The sequence below is a fragment of the Cyprinus carpio genome, chromosome A4, assembly GCF_018340385.1.
Source record: "Cyprinus carpio isolate SPL01 chromosome A4, ASM1834038v1, whole genome shotgun sequence".
In the NCBI taxonomy this organism is placed as follows: Eukaryota; Metazoa; Chordata; class Actinopteri; order Cypriniformes; family Cyprinidae; genus Cyprinus; species Cyprinus carpio.
Window position 1 is genome coordinate 3,217,134 of NC_056575.1, and position 23,629 is coordinate 3,240,762.

The window sequence follows — 23,629 nt, forward strand, 5'->3', positions numbered from 1 at the left end:
GTTTTTTTCTCCACAGCTGAAACAGATGCTAATAGACTTTCCCTTATATAAAGGCAACATTAGGCTTTGCGCAAAGTGTGATGGTTTGGAAAGTGCCTCGAAGATAGAGGAGGTCAGGACAAATTGACCTGGCTGTCTTTAGTTAGCCGCACATGTGAACTCTTAATCACAGGTAACTGAAAACTGCTGATGCTGGATTGATTAAGATGGTATCTTCTTGTACCTTGTTTTTTCCCCCGCTGGAATCTCTCCAGACTAGAAACCAGCGACACAACTAGCTCAAGAAACAAACCCTGTTTGCTGCTGATTGACAGAATTGTATACATTATGAAACGGTTGATGAATTTGTGAGTAGCACTGGGTTTCACAATGGCGAGATTAATGATGCAGTAAAATGCTGTCTCTGTCATACTGCACTGTTAGCCATACACACGTACACACTAACAACCAGACAGACTCGCTCAGTGTGGCAACTTCAGCCCACACACACCCACAACATCAGTCTTTATCATTCTCTAACTGTCACACACCCTCAGATGCTTTCACATCACATATACACATTTGGACATTTGTTAGTGTTTGTTAGTGAGTTAAGCATCACTGTTACTGTTGCACATACTTTGGGTTCAGGGCTTGTTCAAATCGCTAAACTTAAGTATTAAATTTAAACATCTCACAATGTTTTTGAGGCAAACCAACAAGCTAAAAACCATGATGGAAGCCAATTAAAACCACTAAGAACACCCTAGCGACCACATAGCAATACCCTGATACCACTCAGGACATCCTAACAACTGCATGGTAACATGTTAATCGCCCTGAACATCTTTGCAACTGTATAAGAACACTCTCACAAGCTAAAAACACTTTAGCAACCTCATAATGTCTAGGCAACTACTCAGAACACCAAAGCAACTGTATAGCAACAGGCTAAAAACACTTACAACATCTTAAAAACAACATAGCAATTCCCAAGCAACTACCAAGAACATAAGAACAACAAGCTGAAAGATTAAAAACATTAAAAACCCCAGCAAAAATCAAGAAAAAATAAGGAACAACTTAGCAATAACTTTGGCAATTTTTTGACAAATTCATAGGACACCTCCCTAGCAACAGCAACTTAACAACCACTCAGAACACATTTGCAACTGTATAGGAGCACCTTGACAACTGGACAGCCTCAAGTTAAAACATTTGGAACACTTAAGGAATGCTATGCCCAGCAACTACCATCAACACAGCAACCACATTCCACAGAATATACTCTGAATGCTCTAGCATCATCTTACCTTTGAGCAATGTCTTCACAACGACCCAAGACACCATAGCAACCACCAGGTAACAAGTTAACCACTCAGAACACCTTTGAAACTCTATAGGTACACCTCCATAGCAGCAAGTTACTGTAAAATTGCTATAGAAACAGCATTGCAGCAAGCTTAAAACACTAACCGCTTACCTTAGCCTTGGTAACCACCCAGAACACCCTGGAAACGGCATATAATACAATCTTAAAAACCATAAAAAAAAAAAAAACTTTGAACACACAGGTAAGCACTTAGCAATACCTTCCCTGTTGAAAGAAAAAAAAACAGCATATGCTGGTTAGGTATATTTTGAAGTTGGGATGCTGGTTTGAGCTGGTTTAATCTGGTCTTTGCTGGTTTATGCTGGTCCTTAGCTTGTCATGTGCTGGTCCTAAACTGGTCAGACCAGCTTAAGACCAGCAAATGACCAACTAAGGGCCAGCATAAACCAGCAAAGACTATCTTAAACCAGCTCAAACCAGCATCCCAGCTTCAAAACAGACCTAAAGTGAAAATTTAAAATAAAAGTGCCTAACCAGCATATGCTGGTTTTTTCAACAGGGTTTACAACCATCCATGACACCATAGCAACAGCAAGTTAACAAATTAACTCAGAACACCTTGGCAACCATGTAGCAACAAATTAAAACACTTAGAACACATTAAGGCCAGTTCACACTGCACCGACAGTCGGGGACAAATGGCAACAGACACGTTCGTCAGGTTTTGTCAGATCAATGTGTTACCCCGTCAGCATCTGTTGTCATTGGTTGGCACTTATTTTTACTGATTGAGCATCTTGAATTGATGTTTGTCTGGTCTTGGAATGACTGAGAAGTGACATGCCGTTATCTGGTGACTGTCTATGTCTGCCGGTGCGGTGTGAATTGATCTTAAGAAATGTTATGACCTAACAACTGCCAAGAACACCATAGCAACCACACTACAACAAGCAAAAAAACACCCTAGCAACTGTTTAGGAACATACTAGAACACCAATGGATAGCAATTTCCTCTAGCATTGTAACAGTGACAATTGCATGGGCAAACACCACTCAGATTTTCAAAAGGAAAATCTTGTTTATATTGTTGTTGATCTCCTAGAGTTTAATACACACATTCACATTCCCTCACAGTGCTGCTATCAAACACAATCCCACTGAAGCATGCTGCAGCCTATTAGTGGCTAGCACAGCAGCGCTGCCAGAGGGTCTCTCTCTCTCTGTCTCAGCCTCTTCCTCACCATGGCCTGCGGGCACTAAAGCTGAGAATCACAGAAGTGGGCTCTCTCCCAGACTGCAGCGGTGTAGAAACCTCTACCTCTACCACTTAATTGTTTCCCCTAGTGGTTGTAATTGCATTCTCTCACGCACTTGTAATGACTGCGCATCTGTCACTGGGCCACAGTGCCATCTGCTGACAGCTTGAGTCATGAGCCTTTCCACAAAAAAACCCAACTTGTAATAAAAGCCAACACACAACCACAGTGATCTGAGTGACAAATGGACCCTTTTTTCGGCCAAATATACCAAAACTATTTACAAACACTCGAAAATGTGCTGATTAAATGTTTCTAGTCCGGAACCATTTGTCAGAATTATGACGTCCAATCCGTATCCCATAGTCCTCACTGAGAAGCCCCTTTGGAAGGGCTTTACAGTTGATTGACACATCGGCCTAAGATTACAATTTATCCAGCTGATCAAATTCTGTAGTTAGTGGCACGATATATTTAGTTCTATGTACAGATATTTGTGCAACCAAAAAAATATGTCCAGACAATTAAACAGGAGAAAATCCCACAGACTTACACTGGAAGAGGAACCAGGAGCCAGATTCCCAAAACAATCTGGAGAATATCTTAAAAAACCTTGTTAAAACAATGTTAAGTTGATTTATGTTTTCATTATTCTAAAAACAAAACTTGAAGACTTTGAATCCCTGAAAAGAATGATTGTGAAAATCATCATAAAATACTTCTTAAAGTTAGGATAACCTCCAACTTGTCTTAAAGCCCCAAAGGTAAGATGTTTTAATTAATTTATTGGGGTGTATCAAAGATTAAGCATTACAATGTAACACTAGCAACAAAAAAACAAAACAAAAAACATATTACTATTTCTAAAGATGTGCACAAGTAATCTGAAGTGACACCATCGATCAATAATGTATCAGTAATAATTCTACATATATGACTTAAAGGTACCTTTTTTTAAAATATTTTACATTTTCTGCAGATTTTTCTTCATGATTATTTAGTTAATCTTAAAGCAGCGCAAAAAGATGGCCTTCAAAGTTTTCTCACTGAACTGATGAGCAAGTCATTTTTCAAAAACTTTTTTAAAGAACTTTAAAAGAATTGCATGTTCTTACAAACTTCTGAGAATTTATTTTAAGAAATTCCTTATCTTCTTTCTTAAGGTTCTTGTGACTCTGGCCCCTGAACCATATCTGCAGACCATAACAGAGACTTGAAGCTGATTTTTTTTGTAATTTTTAGACCTGGACCATTCAGAAACACCCTGGCAACCATCCCAGCATTGTAGAGCTGGTTGTGCATGGGTAAGTACAATGCATTTTCTTATAAAGCATTTACACAGTCTTATCACAAAAAGTCAGTATACAGTATATGAAGCATGAGCGCACAAAACTTTGACCAGACACATTTGTCAAAAGCAACAGAGCTTTGCTTCAGATGAGACCTTTAGGGGTGTCATGCTTTTATCTTGCACTGGATCAGTATCCTAATCCGTTGTCTTAGAGGTGTGGCGACAGGAGACTTTTTAATGAGGGAGTTTTTGATCTCATATTTTTGTTTGGAGCATCGGTGCAAAAGCTGTCGTTGTGTCGGGTTTGATGGTGTCTATCTCGAGGGTCATACGTGCCATGGCACTGGAAAACTTAATTTGTTTAATTGGCCATTAAAATTAGTTGTTGTGAAACTTTACTGACATCACACCCTGCTGAAGATAATAAAGTCGTCACTGCAAATCTCCCTCACGTTGTCTTCCTTATTCTCTGCAACTTTCTTTCTGACTTTCTTTTTCTCTCCAATCAGCAGTTAAACCTCACACTGAATCGGAATGAACCATACTAAGGTGGCAAAGACGTGTTTTTGTCGCTAACACCACTTTCATGAAATATGACAGGGAGGCTTACTGCAGAAAGAGTTATGATTTATATAACCATTCGCCTGGTGTCTGGATTTCATATAGGCTATTGTGATATGCCACCGTTTCCACTTAGAATTGTTTTTGTTTTCTTTTTATTATTTTTCTATCAAACATGATGAATTTTTCCTTCAGTGATGATGAATTGTTTGCTATTTGCGGCTTCTGAAGAGCGTATGTATATGAATTATTCCTTGGAGAGAGTATTTTGGTAGTTTGGTGTGGATTTGTTGCGCTCTCATTACTTTAAGATCGTCCAATAATCCTCAGTAAAGTATCTTGTTTTGATCCTGCTTGGTCTTTCTTCCTATCTACTTTGTCTTCGTAGTTTGACGTTGCTAAGACAAGCATCACTGTATTTCTTGTACTTATGGTAAGGGATTTGATTAATCCCATCATTATTCCATTTCTAAGCCTAACTTGTCCCACAATGTTTGTGCTGCTGACATGAATGATACTTCAAATACTTCAAAGCAATTTGGACTTGGGAGTTTAGTCTTTGGAAAGCAAAACTGAAAAACTGTTTACATTTAGGGTGCATTTCTAGAGACCAGAATATCATAGACACTACAGAGTATTATTTGGCCATAAGCAACCACCTAGCAACCATTTAGAAAACCTTAGCAACCACCAAAGCACCCAGGACACCTTATACCTTCATCCAGGACTGAAGGATCCACTTTATTTCAGTCTGGAAATTGAATATTGATCAATGTTTGGTGTTGGGATGTAAAGACCATAAGTTATAATCAGATATACAGAAGGATGAAATGATCTATGGCAGCTGAAAATGCTGATATGTTTTGGTCTGTGAGGGAGACTAAAGTGGCTCCAGTCGTCCTCTCGACTCATCTTGGTATCAGTGTGTGTATCATCCTTCAGTGCTGTCTGAGTCGAGCCTGCAAACCTGATGATAGCAGGCTTCCTGTACAGCTGCCAACACACTCTCTCTCCCTGGCTCAGCTTTTTAGCCCTGTAATAGAGACCATGTAAATGTAATGCTGTTTTTTTCTTCTTTTATAAGGGTCCTACAGTCAGCCAAGATGATAAGATTAGAAGACAAAATTGCAGTCTTGTAAGACAGTGTCAAATCTCTTCATGTGTGATACTTGAGGATTGACCAGTGAGCATCATCTTGTGGCCAAGTTAAAAAAATACATGTTCTCTTGACGGAGCTGCTGTTAAAAATGGTACAGTATTACCTTTTCATACAGGAAAGGTATTGTGTTTAAAAAATAAATAGATATTAAAATATTATTTTTTTAATTATTTGTAAAGTGTTTGTGTGTGTGTGTGTGTGTGTGTGTGTGTGTGTGTGTGTGTGTGTGTGTGTGTGTGTGTGTGTGTGTGTGTGTGTGTGTTTGTATATAAATATGTATATGGATTGCCTTATTTATAGTAACTTATATTTAACATTATATTAATATTTATTTATGTTACTTAATAATTTACTTTATAAACTTATTTACTTATTATAAATTAAACTTGAGTCATTTCATTTACATTCCTAACACTATATTGTTTTGTGAAATGTGAATGTCCATATTTATGTAGAACGGACTGTTACCTAAGCTAACATTTATGTATTTAAAAGAAAGTTCCTTCTCATTTTTGTTAATGATTATGTGCTTATGTGTGTAATATATTGCACTTCTTGTTATTTATTTAATATGTAATGCATTTTTAGAGTAATGTGTGCTAACTGTTTACGTTTTCTTTCTGAAGTTGCAGAAAAGGCCACTTTTGATAAACAATAAGTTATTATGTCTTCCATGGTGGTTCTGGCATGTCTGCAAGTATGTTTTACTGTAAATGATTTTCTTTTACAGTGCACTAAAGCAGCTCTATTACAAGACCATGAGCAAGCCTGGTTTTACGTGAGTCATGTGGCTTAACCTCTGTCAGAGCAGTAAAAGAGTTGCACTTGGAGGCTTGTCTTACTATACTTTAGCACATGGATTGCAGACTGTAAGTTCTGGCTGCAGTTGATGAAAGCATACACTAATGTATAAAAAAGTTTCTGTGCAGAGTTATATATCTTTCTCCATCCATCCGTCTGTCTCTAACTCTGACAATCTTTTCAGCCTGTCTTATACTAGTGTGTCATGAACGACTGCATGATCGTCACAATGATTAATAATCATCCATTTCAGAATCAGCAGTCATCTTCATTTAAAAGCATATTGGTAGCTTACACAATCTGTGGGATGTCTAGCATGAGTTTGAGTTTTCATTTTATTTCATTTTATTTTATTTTATTCGTAATTTTTTTGCAAATCAGCTGGTTGAATGAAGACCAATAGCACTTTTCTTTCATGTCATCCAGAAGTAGGTTCTCGGCTGCACTCCAAATGGCTTTTGGAACAAGGTTGTATGTGAATAAATGGAAGTGTGTTTATCTTTCCTTTTGTCAGCTGTCAATATGTGCGAGTGTGTCAGATACGAAAGGAATTGCCCTTGAGGAAGCAGTGGAGAACAGACAGCTGGGTTAAACACAGAAGTGTGTGCATGTCAGAGAGCGAAGGGTTTGCAATGATGGTTTTTCTCTGACAGACAGATCCCGATGTACCTTTTCACCAGCACATGTTTATTGAGTTTTTGCCAATGCTGCACTGAGGCACAAACCTTACATATATTGTATTTTTCAGCAGTCTAAGAGGTCTGTTATGCAGTCAACTACATAAAGATGCATTTTAAAGCTCTTCTGAATGTCAGTGGTTTGCTAGATAGTGGTTACTGTATACTGTATGATTACTTGCTCAAAGTAATAGATTTTGATCAATGGAAAGGTTCTATGGATGTTAAAGGTTCTTCATGGAATCATTGAAAACAACCATCTAGAACACCCTAGCAAAAAAGCACCCAGTATACCTTAGAAACTGATAAGCAATGATTTAAAACACCCACAATACCCTGGCATTGTGACAGTACTTTTATACTAGCATTTTTATTTTTAAATTTTTTTTTAATTTTTTTTTTTGCATTTATTGTTATTTTATTATGATTTTTTGGTACTTTAAAGATTCCATTGCTGTTTTATGATATTGTTTTGCTTGTTGAGACACATTTAATTCACGGTTCAGTCGGTGCATTCGCAGAAAGGAGGATCTGAGTGTGTCTGAGTCATCCAGAGGAATCTGAGAGGCCATTACTGACCGTCCTCTTCCATTCGCTCTCCACTGCACTCACCACTAACTGCTGTCATCATGCCACTTTACTAAGTGATACCATGTTTCTGTTGTGCACAGAATTGAATGGCTTTTACTCAGACCTCTACTGACCCAGTATGAGTGGCCATGTGGCCTCAGGTTTAGACTGCTGGTATTGTGATGGTGTTATGATGATTAGGCCTTGGTGAGGAACTTATTTAATAAAAAAAAAAAAAAAAAATATTCAAAAAAAGTTTTTTTTAAATGTGGAAAACAGAATCCTGGACATTTTGCTAGACTTCTGTGTTCGACAGAACAGAAGACACAGTCATAAAGGTTTAATGCGACATGAGGGAGTGTAAAGGATGACATAGCTTCATTTTCAGATAAACTATGCCTGCATGATTGATTGATTGATTGATTGATTGATTGATTGATTGATTGATTGATTGATTGATTGATTGATTGATTTTATTGATTCCAACCCTTATCTGTGATATTGTGCACCTACAGTAGTGGTGAGATATTGCTGGTGCTTGTTCGGAGATATGGGTCATTCATCATCTCTCGCTTGTGGACAGCAGGTGATTGATCACAGTAATTCACAGTCCTGGGTTATTCGAGCTTCATTCCCTAAGAGAGACACACTTCAGTACCCTATATACTGCATTAATTAGGTTCACACTGTACTAGACATGCAGTACACCTGTCTTTCACTCTAGAAGACTGTTTTTAGGGTGATTATGTGTCTGTCTGTTCCAGGGCCGGCGCAAAGGGGCGAGCATTCACGCTGTATTTTTCGCTGTATTTTTCGTGTTTACGCTGTACCGCTTTCCACCGCCAGGTGGCGCTATAGATTGATGCAAAATCTGTCCCACTCAAAATACCCACCCAGTTTTTAGTGAAATTATGCTTTTTGAGTCATTAGATTTGAACAGTTAAATCCCCCTCATAAAAACAAGCATTCTTAACATATACTGTATAACAAAAAAAAAAAATCATAATAACAAATTGTTTTTTCATAATAATCCAAACATGCAGTCCAAACACCAAATTGCATAACATATAAGAACTTATTTCAGAAAACAAATCTTGAATGAAAGTGTATTTTGTTCTTTAGTTTTTATCTAAATTTGGTGAAAATATACACTTGAATCAACATTAAATTAGCATTTGGACGTGGCCTAATATGTTTAAATTCAAGATGTGTTTTTATGAGTACGTTTTTTACAATGCAGTTTTGCTTTGCATGAAAGTCTTCTTTCTAGAAAGCAAGACAAATATAGGCCTTTCTGATTAGGAAAAGAAATTCATTACAGCTATTTCATCAAGGTATCAAAAGAAGAGAATGCAAATAAATGGAGAAAATGTTTTAGTTGATATTTTAAGATAAATAAGAATTACAATTCACAAATGAAATAATCTTGAATGTCTTGCTCATCATGTTGCACAAATCATTGCATTGATTCCATTCACAAAACATTTCAGTCAGCTTTCAAGTATCTGACCTTGTGGCTCACACTGTTATTTTGTGTTTTGAACCCCATGCTTAGATTTGGCAACAGAGTATCACTACTAACCAAGGCTGTGCCAACTCCAGTAGCTTGCGTTCTGCACCTGGCCTCCCTGTTTTACACTTCAATATTCAGCCAGGCTTTCATTGAACAGCACGACTTAGAGGTGAAACTTTGGACCTAGCAGAACAAAGAAACTAAAGCATGTCTAAGCTAAATAAGGAGCGTTTCCACATAATCACTGATGTTTTGCAAGGCAATGAAAGGCTGTTGGCTGTTTTCGAATGTACGCCTCTGAGCCCAAGTTTCTGTCCAGCAGGAAACAAACCTTAACAAGTCAGCTCTTGCCCTTCCGCTCAGAGTACTTTGCTCTGTTGTGACATTGCCATAAGCAGAGAAACTTGTTTGACATACAAATGCATCAAAGAGCTTTCAGAAATGAAAGTAACAGATGCAGTGCCCCAGAAAGCAATTGGACATTTTAGTAGCACACATAGCTGTCTGATTGTCATTGCACAACATTACAAAGATCACAGCAAGTGTCACCTGTGCTCAAATGCTGCATGAACATGTGAGGTGTCCAGATACATTTGAGGCCTCTATATTTGTGTGTTAATTGCATTTATATTGATATCTTTTATTTATACATTTTACTTTTTCTATTTGCTATGTTATTGTTACTATACATTTTGTGCAATCTGTGCATAGCATGATTCACGTTTTATATTGTTTAATATTGTTTGCATGTTTGGAGTCTGCAGATATAACGCATAGACTATGAAAATGGAGTGACTCGTGATTAATATATTAATAATTATTTATTGTATACACTTATTTACAAGGATTGTTATTATTTGCATGCACATGTGCAGAATCTGCGAATATATCGTATAGACTATATGAAAACCATAAATGTAATATTTCACCTTGATTTATTATCGTAGTATGTGTCTCGTTGTATCAGTGCATTGTGAATTATTTAGCAGTTTGACTTTTCCTGCATGTTACTGTGACACACGGCTGTAATTTAACTCGTATAAACCCATGTTACTCTCAAGACTGATCGGATAATGATTCTGTTGTTGACTTGCGTAATTACGCATGGTAATGAATGTACTACGCACGGGTGGGGCGGGGTCGCCTCCAGCTGCGGTGGTCCAAGGGGCTGATGCTGATGGATCCGGCTTGACAGAACAAGGTTATGCGCCAGGAGAGAGTCCGTCCATTTTCTTCATCCGCTTCTCACTCACAGTAGCAGCAGCACCCCGCCCGTTCGCCGCTCGCTCGCGCCACGGAGCGCGTCTCGCGGCAGAGGCGCAGGACGAGTCCAGGTTGCCGCGCCCAACATAACACGGGATGCGACCGACTCCTGCAGCTGGCTGGGATGCAGAAGCAGAAAAGCAAATGATGGTGAAATAATGTCGTTTGGGGAAAACATAGTCTTTCTGGTACTTTGCTAAGACGAGGAACGCGAAGAATCTAGAGGAGGAGGTTTTTATTTGCCGCACAACACCGGAGTTGATGGAACAGGAGAAGTCATTTGCATGGATCTAATTAGCTTTTACTGATCATTCGCGTCTGAACTTTTACCTTAATGTGAATCTGGGAAAATAGTGTGTGTTCTTTGCAATGCACCACATTAGAGTGGTTTTCTAACATCTTCAGCACACTGAAGCCGTGAAGATGCAGATGCTGCTGCTTTTAAGAACGATCTTTTTCATTGCAGGTTGTCCACATGTTTTGTTGCACGGAGAAAACAGTAATGCACACACCAAAGAACCAGTCACTCTTAGGAGCCTTCGTGATGCAAAATCCAGTGCCACACACCCTGCGAGGCATCGAGCCGCAGGTACACCTGCCTTTAACATCAGACAGACTTCAGAAGACAACAGTAACTTGTCTTCACATCTCTGGCTGCTTTTGGAGAGCGGAGGTAAGCGGTATGGATACGGACATCTCTTGTCGAACAGAACACACACAGTCACGAAGAGTGGCACAAACCTGCATAAGCGCTTGCGGCGACATAAAAGGAAAAAGTTGAATGCTGGGATGCCAGCTACCATGGGAACAGTAAGTGGACACAATAACTCTAAGCCGTATTCAACAAGCAAGCGAGGAAGAAACCACAGACGCAAAAGAGGCACAAAGGAACACCACAAGAAAGTGTTTAAGAGCTTGAAAAGGGGCCAGAATAAAAGCGCTGTCCCATTGACACCAGTCGAAACTTATTATAACGCCCTGACATCCTCTTTATCCATGTGGGAACCGATGCCTAAGCCTCTAGCTCTCACTTCCACAGATTTCCCATTTGACCTCACCAGATATGCTGAGTTCAACACCAAACAGATAGACGACCCATGGGATGCCACGCCGATGACCCCTCCGTATGCCGAGGATGAGGAGAGTGAATTCTTCCCCAATCCTTTCTACCCTGTCACTAGCGAGACGTACGGGGCGTATGCAATCACCATCATTTCGGTCCTCATTTTCGCTGTTGGAATAACTGGGAACATAGCAATAATGTGTGTGGTGTGCCATAACTACTACATGAGGAGCATCTCAAATGCTCTTCTGGCCAACCTGGCCATTTGGGACTTTGCACTGCTCTTGTTTTGCCTGCCACTCGTGGTGTTTCACGAGCTAACAAAGACCTGGCTGTTGGGCCAGTTCACCTGTAAAGTCATACCCTATATTGAGGTAATGGATTCCATGTTCATTCACAACAGGTTTTAAATGTTTGTTTACATATGATTATGTGGGATAGGTGCAAATCATTGCTTTTAATAATGGCATTTTAGCTTGATTAGAGTAAACATTAACTTTACATTTTGGCACTTAAAATTATTTTTCACCCAAAAATGAAAATTTTGTCAATTCATCACCTTCATAAAAATTGCTCAGTGTTTATTGTCAACAACAAAAAACTTGTATATAAAATGTATAATTTATAAAATAAAAAATAATAATTCAAATCTCATATAAAATGTTAACATAAAAAAGGACAATAAAAAAAATAATGTCAGTCATATATAAATGAAGCATTCAAAAAAATCTATTTAATTTGATTTAAATTATCATATCTTCAAAATGCATTCTTTCAAATTGCGCAGAATAAGCATGAATCTGTTTATTGTAAAAACAATTCCTTTTTATTTTTTTTACTTTTTTCAGTTAAAGATCTTACATTTAGGCCTAAATATTTTTGGAGTGCACAGTGATAGTCAATAGGCTCCAATGTTGACCAACATGTTCTTCAAAATATATTCTTTTGTAGTCTTTTACATTGTAAGGATCTAGTTTTCCATGCATAATTTTAGTAGTGATAATGTTTGCTTTTTCTTGAGGGTAGGGTATTGAAACCATGGCATCGTAGGTAATTCTGTCTCGTTTCGGGAGACGTCAGTGCTCCCATCCACCCTGCCCTCAGGACACCTGTACTGACAGTCTGCTCTGACCTCTGTCCCACTGGCGTCACATACTGTATGGTGCAACCATAACCGTTTATTACACATGAAATCTGCAGCACCCCGCTGCCATCTCCTCACCACACCCAGTTTCAGTAGAGCTCACTTTACACCATCCAAACCCCACGCTTCTTTAGTGTCAAATAAATGTGGACTCATTCTATGGCTGGAAACCGGTCCCGGTGAATCTCTCAAAAAACATATATACACATATATCATATTTCATCCTAAAATCAAATAGGACAGAAAATGTTATATTCTGCATTAAGTAAAATTATATGATTTTTTTTTTTTTTTTTTTTTTTTTTTTTGGTAATTCCTAATCTTGTTTTTTTCTCATTAGATATTTTGTTAAATAATTTGTACAGTAATACTTTTTTCATTTATTAAAGGATTGATTTAATGTGAAGGCAGTGCTGCCTTTACTGTCATTGAATCTTACGTTACAGTAATAAGAGGGATATTTTTTAACATTATAATAAATAAAAAGTTTGGATGTAATATGTGCTTAATTGTCATGCAAACAATGCCATAATGCAAAATATCTTAAAGGGATAGTTCACTAACAAAATGAAAACTGTCATGATTTACTTACCCTCATGTTGTTCCAAACCTGTATAAGTTTCTACTATTGAACACAAAAGAAGATATTTTGAAGAATATGTAACTAAATGGTGCCCATTGACTTCCATAGTATGGAAAAAAAAACTATTGAAGTCAATGGCTACCGTCAACTGTTTGGTTACCAACATTCTTCAAAATATCTACTTTTGTGTTCATTTTTTCATTTTTGGGTGAACTATCCCTTTAATGTTTCTCAAAACTGGCTTAATTTAACAAAATATAATTTATTATTGTGTTCTTGTGAATTTAGGGTAAAATATTACTCAGACAACAACAAATGAAATTGTAATGAACAATATTGCATCAATGGAGGCACCAATCTTAGTTAAAGAAGCACAATAATACCAAATGTATTGCATTTATCGCTGCCCTTGCTATTGTAATGTAATCTTGACAAACAGTTTCATATACTCTGTATATGAACAGTTGCTGGGGTGGTACCTTTTAAAAAGGTGCATCTTTGTACCTTATTTACCCCTAACAGGTGCATGTAAGTACCTTAAAGATGCATAGTAGTACCTCAAGTGTAGTGCATATTAAGAGTGTAGACTTCAGCCTTCCTCTATTCAAGCAGATAGGAGCTGTGCTTGTATTCACAGAAAATAGCTGCCCAGGGGTGTTACCAAGATGGCCACTGATTGAACTGCCTTTCCTTCAAGAGGCTTTGGTAAGATTCACCCATCCGTTTACCTTAGAGAAGTAGAAGGTGAAGGGTGTGAGGGGTGTTAAGAATGGGTTTTGGAGGGAAGGCCTGTTGGCACACAGCTTGCCTGCTGTGATTGTATGGGATAGGCAAAGAGGGCCAGGAGGCTGGGCCTGACAATAGTGAAGTTGAATGAAAACAAGTCACTGTGCATTTGTGCATGTGTCCGTCCTTCCGGCTGCAGCTTGCCTATGAATGCTGATCAGCAGCGGCTGCATGCAAGTGGTGAGTAAACTCAGTCTTGATGGCAAAGTGCTCCACAGGGAGAAAACGCCTCTGGCTCCATTACTCACACACGCATGCAAAACATGGTGCGTGATAGTTCATGTGTGCTGGAAGTCTGTATTCTGGGAGAGGGTCTTGTTGCTGCTTTTGTTCAAACCTGTCACTTTTCACATTTGATGTCACTTGTTGTCTCCTGCAGAGGGCTGTTGCTCAAGGGTGGAGAAATATATTATGGAGTTTTGCTCCACTGCAGGCAAGTTCAGCGAACGCCAGTTGATCTTGTCTGATCATTGGGTTTGTTTTATCAGAGGTCTGACATTTCTCACTACAGTAGGTCAAGCGAATCTGAGGGCAGTGTGTTGGTGCAGTGTTGACTTGTGTTTTGACTGGTCTTTACCTGTTTGGAGATTGCATCAGTCATATCACAGACATTTGCACGAAGGCCTTGTTTCATTTGAGCAAACATGCTGCAGAGGCGTATCTGACGGCTTTTGGCTTCCTAGCATCGTCATAGCAACATAAAAACACTCAGAACGCTTTAGGAACTGAATAACAACCTTAGCATCATGATGGTGAATTTTTATCAAGTAAACACCACTTAAATTATTTCCAGAAATGTTATTTTATTTTTTTAGTTTTTTCCCCATCCAAACTCTAAACTGCTTCTCATTTTGTAAGGTCATGGGTATTTTTATTTTATTTTTTATTTTATACTCCAAACAACTTGTCGTTTTGTAGGGTTGTGGGTATTTATTTATATAGTTTTTATTTTATTTTATTTTATTTTATTTTATTTTATTTTATTTTATTTTATTTTATTTTATTTTATTTCACAAACCACTTGTCCTATGTAGGGTCACTGGATTTTTTTATTTAATTTTGTTTTTTTTATCCATCTCTAAACCGCTTGTCCTATGTAGGGTCACTGGTATTTTTATTTAATTTTATTGTTTGGCTTGTTTTTTTTTTTGGCTTTCTATTCTATTATTAATCCATTTTGTGTTTATGTTTTTGATCCAGGATGTTAACTCCCCTTCTAATGGTCTGAATTTATGTAGCTGAATATATATTTGTTTCATTCTGTGGTCATCACATATAACAATATTCTTGTAATAGCTTTTGCTTCCAGCTCACTCATGCCTCAGTGCATCTCGTTTGTCAATAAGTAAGAATTATTGCTGCCCCTGCTGGCCGGTAGCCCAACAATGGCCTGCAGTCACCCTATCTAAAAACAGCCGTTAAACCAGATTAATAACCAGCACCTCCATTGTTCTGAAGAGCTTCTTAATCAGAGAACTAATGAGGCGTTAGTAAAGACCATCGCAGCCAACGCCATCATCACCTGCTGCTAGGAAACCTGTGAGCTAGAAAATGGGTCCAAACGCATGTGAATGTCAGATCAGACTGAGAGAGATGTGGGTCATGGTCTGGACTGTTTGCCAGAGCGTGAGGTGTGTGGAGACCAGAGAGACCTTAGATTTGATTACTGTGAAAGTCTGCTTCAAACCACATGAATCATGCAGCCCGTGGTCTTGACTCCGTGTACATTTGCTTGCAGTCTTGTTTTTCCTTTGTCTTTCTAAACATTTAGAAGTTTTTTACCTGTCAACATTTGTGATAATTCTTATATATATATATATATATATATATATATATATATATATATATACACTTACTTACTGTAAATATATGTATACAGTTGATGATAAACTGATTCAAAGAAATGAATCAAACTTACAAACTAATGCCATTGCTTGAAAATTCCTAATGCTCTCGCAAGAGAAGAGAGGATCATTACTTGTTTAATGACAGTCTTTTGGAAACATTATGGGCACATAAAATGCATGAGGAACCCAGCAGTAGTTTGTAGTCTGGAAGTATCACTTTCCTGACCTGCTCGTTCTGTGAGAATATTCCCATCCCACAAACCGACGCAGTAAACCGATGATCATTCAACGTGCTGAGCGTCTAATGGGGCACGGTGGATGCATTTCACACCTATGGAAGTAATATAGCGCCAATACGGTGTCTTAATGGACACAATGGTCTATAATGCATTCTGAACAGTCTGCTTTTTGTTAAAATGATGAAGGATCTTACAGATCTGCTTTTGGAAATGAAAGATGTGGGCTAGTTTTTTGTTAAGCCAGCGATGCACAACAGCACGAAATCATTCCGCTAATTGTCTCCTCCTTGATGCTGATGTGCCTGATTGCTCTGTAATTATGATAATGAAGACAAACACTTAGTTGGCTCTTTCACTTGGGTTTGTATCATCCTCTGGGACGCAGCTGCTCAAACGTGGCCAAGAAGCTCTCCAGTTGTCTCCCATTCATTGCAGTTGTTTCTTTTGTGTCGCCTCTGCAAATACTTATATCACCCAATTTATTGTGGCAATAGTCACGCAAAATGTCCCGTTTCGCAGTGGGAAGGGTGTGTTCGGAGTGTTTTCGGGCCCTGCTCTGTTCAGGCTGAATTAATTGCAGGGCCTGCAGGAGGTTGACTGTCTGTCACAATAATGCAGCAGATAAAGTCTGTAAAAATGAGAGCTGTTTGTTTCTAGTCTGGCAAACCTGCTGCTATGTGCTGAACGATTACAGTGTTTCCAGCTATAGGACTGGCTTCAGCGAGATGCCAGATGTAATTCAGACTTTCTTGTCAAGCAGTTTGTTTACGCCACTGGCCTTACACCATTTACACTAGACTCCTACTGACAAATAACACAGTTCTCAAAGATACCGCAAACAACAGGGTTGTCATGATACCAACATTTTGACGGCTGATACCAATACCAGTCAAATTTAGTGATTTTCAATTCCATTTCTTAAACAGAAAAGCAAAAACTAAGGAAGGCTTTAGTTTTTTGAATATATATATAAATGTATATAAATATATATATATATATATATATATATATATATATATTCAATTCAATTGAAGTTTATTTGTATAGCGCTTTTTATGATAAAAATCATTGCAAAGCAACTTTATAGAAAATTAAGTTTCTACAATATTTAGTAGTAGCTTATCAGTTTATGTGCATATGGCAGAAATGTTCAGAAAAATCAATTAAAGACGTAAACAAACAGACGATTAACACTATTAACAGCAATTATGCAATCAAACTTATAACAAAATGTGGTAGTTCTGTATGTTGTCTCTGGGTTAGCATCATCTGAGGTCCTCTGAGGGGTTGGCATCATCTCTTCTCAGGTGTTCTGGATCCAGACTGAAGCTTGTGTAAATCCAGAGAAACAAATAGAGACATAATTAGTGTAGCTGCTGTTCCAGCCAAGTAAAATTAATTAGTTTAACCAAAGCTAAAGAATAATAATGCGCATTTGATCAGATATAACTGCAGTCCAAGATTATGAGATGCATTATTTGAATGCTTGGCCAAAGAGGTGTGTTTTTAATCTAGATTTAAACAGAGAAAGTGTGTCTGAACCCCGAACGCCGTTTTGTGACCTTAGGGAGCGTGATGGATTGTAGCGTGGTAGAAGACTAGTTAGGTACGCAGGAGCTAAACCATTAAGGGCCTTATAAGTAAGTAATAATATTTTGTAACTGATACAGAACTTAATGGGTAGCCAGTGCAGAGACTGTAAAATTGGGGTAATATGATCATATTTTCTTGACCTGGTAAGGACTCTAGCCGCTGCATTTTGGACTACCTGTAGCTTGTTTATTGAGGATGCAGGACAACCACCTAGCAGTGCATTACAATAGTCCAGTCTAGAGGTCATAAATGCATGAACTAATTTTTCTGCATCAGAAACAGGTAACATGTTTCGTAGCTTGGCAATTTTTGTAAGATAGAAGAATGTTGTTTTTGTAACATGGGAAATATGATTTTCAAAAGACAAGTTGCTGTCTAATATAACACCCAGATTTTTGACTGTAGAGGAAGTAACAGTACATCCGTCTAGTTGCAAATTGTAAAATACAAGATTCTGTGTAATGTTTTTTATATATATATATATCATATTAGACTTTTTGGAATTAAATTTTTGTCAAAAATATTAGTATTTTACATTCATTAGATTTTGGATTATTTATATGTAAATAACAAACTCCATAAATAAATAATTATAAATAATCCATAAATTATTTTATTAAAGTTTTTATTATTTAGTTTATTTATTTATTCTTTTTTTTTTTCATCAAGAAAAAAAAGTAAAAATTGATTTCACATAGGTTATTTTAAGTAACTGCCAAAATTACTTAGTAATTAAATACATAATGAATTAATGAAATTCATAGCAAAAAATAAACACATTTGATATTCTTATTAAAATAGTTTTATTTCAGACAGAAGTGGAAAATACAGGATTCCCACACAATTTTGACAATATATATATATAGTTGTGGATAAATAGAACTTCAATATTTTATAAATAATAAAAGATAATATTATAAAAATTATATTCATGATTTTTTTCTAAATTTTTCATTACTTTTTAAAGATTTTCCAGGCCTGAAAATCAGTTTTGTTTAGATGTTTTTAGTGAAACTTTTTAGTAATTTTTTTATGAAACTGTGTTTTGTGTTATTATTTTTCCAGGTGGCATCTCTGGGCGTGACCACCTTCACCCTCTGTGCGCTCTGCATCGACCGTTTTCGTGCCGCATCCAACGTCCAGATGTACTACGAGATGATTGAGAACTGCACCTCCACCGCCGCCAAGCTGGCCGTCATCTGGATCGGCGCCTTACTCCTGGCCCTCCCCGAGCTCCTGATCCGCCAGCTGGTGTCTGAAAACGGTGACGGCACGCTAGACGACCCGGCGTCTGAACGCTGCCTGATTCGCATCTCCACTTCCCTCCCCGACATGCTGTACGTCCTGGGCCTGACCTACGAAGGTGCGCGTCTCTGGTGGTGCTTCGGTTGCTACTTTTGCCTGCCGACGCTCTTCACCATCGGCAGCTCAGTGGCGACCGCCCGACGCATCCGCCGTGCCGAACGCGGCTGCGCCAGAGGCAACAAGAAACAAATCCGCTTGGAAAGCCAAATGAACTGCACCGTGGTCGCGCTGGCGATCGTATACGGCGCATGTGTGGTTCCCGACAACGTGTGCAACATGGTTTCAGCGTACATGGCGGCCGGGGTCCCACAGAGCACCATGGCGCTGTTGCATCTGCTCAGTCAGCTGCTGCTGTTCCTGCGCGCGGCCGTTACGCCGGTGCTGCTGCTATGCCTCTGCAGACCCTTCGGTCGTGCCTTTCTGGAGTGTTGCTGCTGCTGCTGTGCAGACACCTGTGGGATCGCAGCCCACTCTTCGGCCACAGCCAGCGACGACAACGAGCACGAGTGCACGACAGAACTGGAGCTGTCGCCATTCAGCACTATACGCCGGGAGATGTCCAGCTACACAGCTACTGGATCCCACTGCTGAGTGTACGTGTGTGGATTCGAGTGCCAACTGTACTGTACTGTACTGTACAAGCACATGCTTTTGTCTTACTGTGTAAATACTTTGACCACCAGTGTGTTGCTCTTTTAAAGAAGGTAATGTAGACTGAAAATTATGTAAGTACTTTTTTTGTATAATTGTCCTTAATATATAATGTATATATATATATATATATATATTATATACACTGAACTAGTGACTGCTTTAATTTTGCAGTTTTTTTGCACTGCCAAACACTTTAGCTTTCTCTTCAATCTGTTTTCGCACTTGCACCTCCTCTACACTGAAGGCGATCGACATCGAGTCACTCTGCTTCAACTTGAGTCTGTCTGCACTGGAAGTGTTGATCAAATTAAGATGCTCACTAACCACAGACCAGTCACGTGTAGGTTTGAGGGTACAGGCCAAAAGTAAAATTAAAGAAATCTATTGAATGTAAAATAATATTATTTTCAACAAGAATCCAATAGTAAAAAAATAAAAAAAAATAAATAAATTTCCATAGTTTTTTATTTAATTTAAATTTGTTTTTATATATTTTACTTTATTTTACTTTACGTTAATATTTTGCTATTAGTTTCTTAAACTTTTTTTTTTTCGAACTTGTACTTTCAGCAAAAATACATTTGTAAAAATTGACTTTACATAGGTTTTATTTTTTATTTCAAGTAACTGCCAAAATTTATTTAAATACTTGAATGAATGAATAAATGAATGAATGAAGTTCATAGCAAAAATATAAGCATATTTGATATTGATAATAAAATCATTGTATTGAAGACAGAAATGGAAAATACAGGTTTCCTACCTTTTTCAAATATTTTTCAGTGATGTTTCCAGGAATTTATAATCAATTTGAAATATTTAAAAATCCATTTTTAATTTTTAATCCATTCAAGTTTTTCTTTATTTTTTTTTTCCATATTTTTTTTATTTATGTTCTTTAATAGTTTTAATTTAATTTATTTTTCATTTAAATTTTCATTATTTCTTATTTAATTTAAAAAAAAGTAACTGGCAAAAGTTATTTAAATCCACAATGAATGAATGAAATTTATAGCAAAAATATAAACATATGTGATATTGTTAAGTTGAAAATACAGGCTTTCCACACAGTTTGACCAATAAATTGCAAATATTTTTTAATGGTTTAAAAATCATTTTAACAAGTGTTTTGATAAAAATCATTTTTCAACTCTAAAATATTTATTGAGTTCAATGGCACATCTAAGTTACACATCTAATTAGCTTTAAGCAATTACTTTAAATTTTTACCAATGGATTTTTGTTGAAAATAAAGGTAATAAGATAAAATACAAATTATTTTTAAAAAATTGTTAGTTACAATTCATTAATTTGCTTTATTTATATATATATTTATAAATAATTACATCCGATATTGTAATTTCCATGATTTCCCTTTACTACTTCTATGTTTTTTTTATTTCCCTGACTTTTTCAGGCTTGAAAATCACTGTTGCAAGTTTCCATGATCGTGTTAACACTGAAAATAAAGACTAGCTGAACTAAAGTTATACCACATCGCTCCAACACAGATGGTTCACTTGATCTAAAGGGTGTGTGTAGTTTTTAGCGTGTGTCGATCGCGTCTGGTGTAGACACGGTGTTACTGTCGCACGGTGTGTTTCTGCATTTCTTGAAAGTAACATTTCTCTAATGTTTCTAAATGGCTGTGTGTTGCGTGCCGTGACCTTTCTCTTGATGAAGGTGATTCTTGTGAATCGTTCTTGAAGTCTGTAGAGCATCTGTATGTCTTATACCTGTCAACACCCACATGATGCTCGTTAGTTAACGGTCTCTAAACGTTTTTATATAACCAAAACAAAATGTCTCTTTAATAAACACGTTTGCTAGAAGAATGGCAAACTGATATATGAAAGTGGCAGTGTGGTTTTGTGCATTTCTTTTGTAGCGTGCATGTGCTAATCATAAACCGTCTTTTGTGTGTTCAGAAAGATAATTCTCAATACAAATAGTGTGTTTTGCACGACTAAAGTCTCCAACAAAGATTTCCTATGTTGTTCTAAGCTGTCACACTCTTTTCCCCTTGCATTATTCAAGGCCAGCGGCTCACATCCGTCCCGGCATGTGTCTGAGGAATTGTTTATCCACATAAAAGCATTAGCTGTCAGGCTTCACACTGAACAGGCCCAGATGAAATCTTACTCCAAACATGGCGGACTCCCCTGCCACAAGCTGTATGAGGTGTTTTTTTTGTGTTTCAAACGCATCTGGCATATTTGAGATGTCAGAAACGGAGCAATCTGCTATTTTTGGGACACTTTGTGGGAAGATAGTGACAGACAGGAACATTTGTGTTTGGGCAATTTACATATGAAAATGTTTCAGCAGCAACACCACGCTTTGATTTGTTGCGGCGTAATCAGACTCCCAAAATTTGTCCCCTACTCGTGTTTTATCTCAATCGCGCATGTGGAAAAAAACCATTCTGGAAAGCTTTGAAGATTTGCAAATCTTGCTAAAATGGGCAAATCTCACAAAAACATGTCTGAGTCACAACTGGCCCCAAAACGAGACCAAAAATTTGATTTTTAATAAAAATTAATTTTGCATTATGACATTACTTATGGCCTTTAAGCACATTTTCCTTCCATATTCTCATTATTTAAATGTGTACATTGTCTTACTTTTGTTTTAACGTTTGTCTAACGTTTGTTTTATTCTCGTTCTTAATAGTGATTTTCACTACTGCATTACAGTACAAATTAATGCGATACAATGATCTTTTAATTTAATTTAATTCAGCCTACATTTGCATAAATCAGCATAAAAACTAATTTGCCATTGAACCTAACAAAATTTTTATTAAATTTAGCAATTAATTGGAATTTAAAATTCTTATATTTTTAAATGGAATTTTTACAATTAGAATTTCTTACACTTCCCCACATGCCATTGGTTGAACAAACAAATAGTCCCGCCCCAGTCTCACAGCACTGGTTAAACAAATGTTTCTGTCAGTCTGATCAAGATGCTCAGATAAACCGTTTTTATTTTTATTTTCATTTTGATTTAAAATCAACCTGCAAATAATTTAAGCTTTAATAATTTTAAGTTCAAATCATTTTAATTATGCAAAACATCACATATTTCTTTTTAAAATATGACTAATATGACATATTTTCCCGTAACAATATTTTCAAAGAAAATCACTTAGATAGGATATTTTTATTTCAAGTAACTGCCAAACATTATTTTAAATATGCAATGAATGAATTAAATTCCTATCAAAAATATAAACATCTTTGATATTGTTAATAAAATCATTTTATTTAAGAAAGAAGTTGAAAAAACAGGTTTCCCACACCTTTTGATGAACTAATAAAATATATTTTAATGTCATATGAAGTAATTTATTATAATTTTGACACATTTTAAAGTGTTTGAACACTACATTACTTTTTTATGAAAATTATTTTTTATCAATGGACTTTTGCCGAACACTGTAAAAAATTCAGTTGATGCCTTAAATTTTTAAGTTAAATTAACTCTAAACTAGCTTTAAAAAAGTTTAATCTCATACAGCTTATATGAAAAAAAAAATAATTAAATTGCTCAATTTATTTTAACGAGTTAAAGTATTGTAAATCCAAGTTGTATGACTTATGATCATATAATTTTTAAAGTGAAAATAAACGTTTAAAAAAAAGCTTAAATATAAATTATTTTAAAAAATTGGTTTATTAAACAAAATAAATTATTAAAAATAAAATGAAAAATAATTTAGATAAATAAAAAATCATTTAAAATTAAAAGTTAGAAATCTTTTTACCAATTTTGTAGAAAATAACGATAAATCATGATAAGATACGACTAATATGAGATGTTCCTGACAGGATTCGTGGGATGCAGACTCTTTTCATAGATGCCCTTTGTTCTGTGACAGATTTCTGTGCTCATGTCTTTCCGTCAGAAGAATCTGTGCTGTTTTGTCACGTCTTGTCCAGGGCAGAGAGATTGATCTGCCATATTTGGCTGGTAATTGTCGAGGAGCAGCATGACGTCTGTCATTACA

General features: G+C 36.8%; 1 protein-coding gene across 1 annotated transcript; it reads left to right on the plus strand.

The window, feature by feature from the left end:
* Positions 1 to 10,083: 10,083 nt before the first annotated feature.
* Positions 10,084 to 20,078, plus strand: LOC109065517 (prosaposin receptor GPR37-like). Its single transcript, XM_019082484.2, has 2 exons — positions 10,084 to 11,840; positions 18,724 to 20,078. Exons 1-2 carry the CDS (start codon positions 10,827 to 10,829, stop codon positions 19,552 to 19,554), a joined length of 1,845 nt encoding a protein of 614 aa, XP_018938029.1. The 5' UTR covers positions 10,084 to 10,826; the 3' UTR covers positions 19,555 to 20,078.
* Positions 20,079 to 23,629: the final 3,551 nt, after the last annotated feature.

What these genes read in the sequence shown, in the direction of transcription:
- LOC109065517 (XM_019082484.2), top strand. Translation starts at nt 10,827, where the DNA reads ATGCAGATGCTGCTGCTTTTAAGAACGATCTTTTTCATTGCAGGTTGT. An exon ending in AAGTCATACCCTATATTGAG is followed by an intron (nt 11,841 to 18,723) that starts GTAATGGATTCC and finishes TTATTTTTCCAG; the next exon opens with GTGGCATCTCTGGGCGTGAC.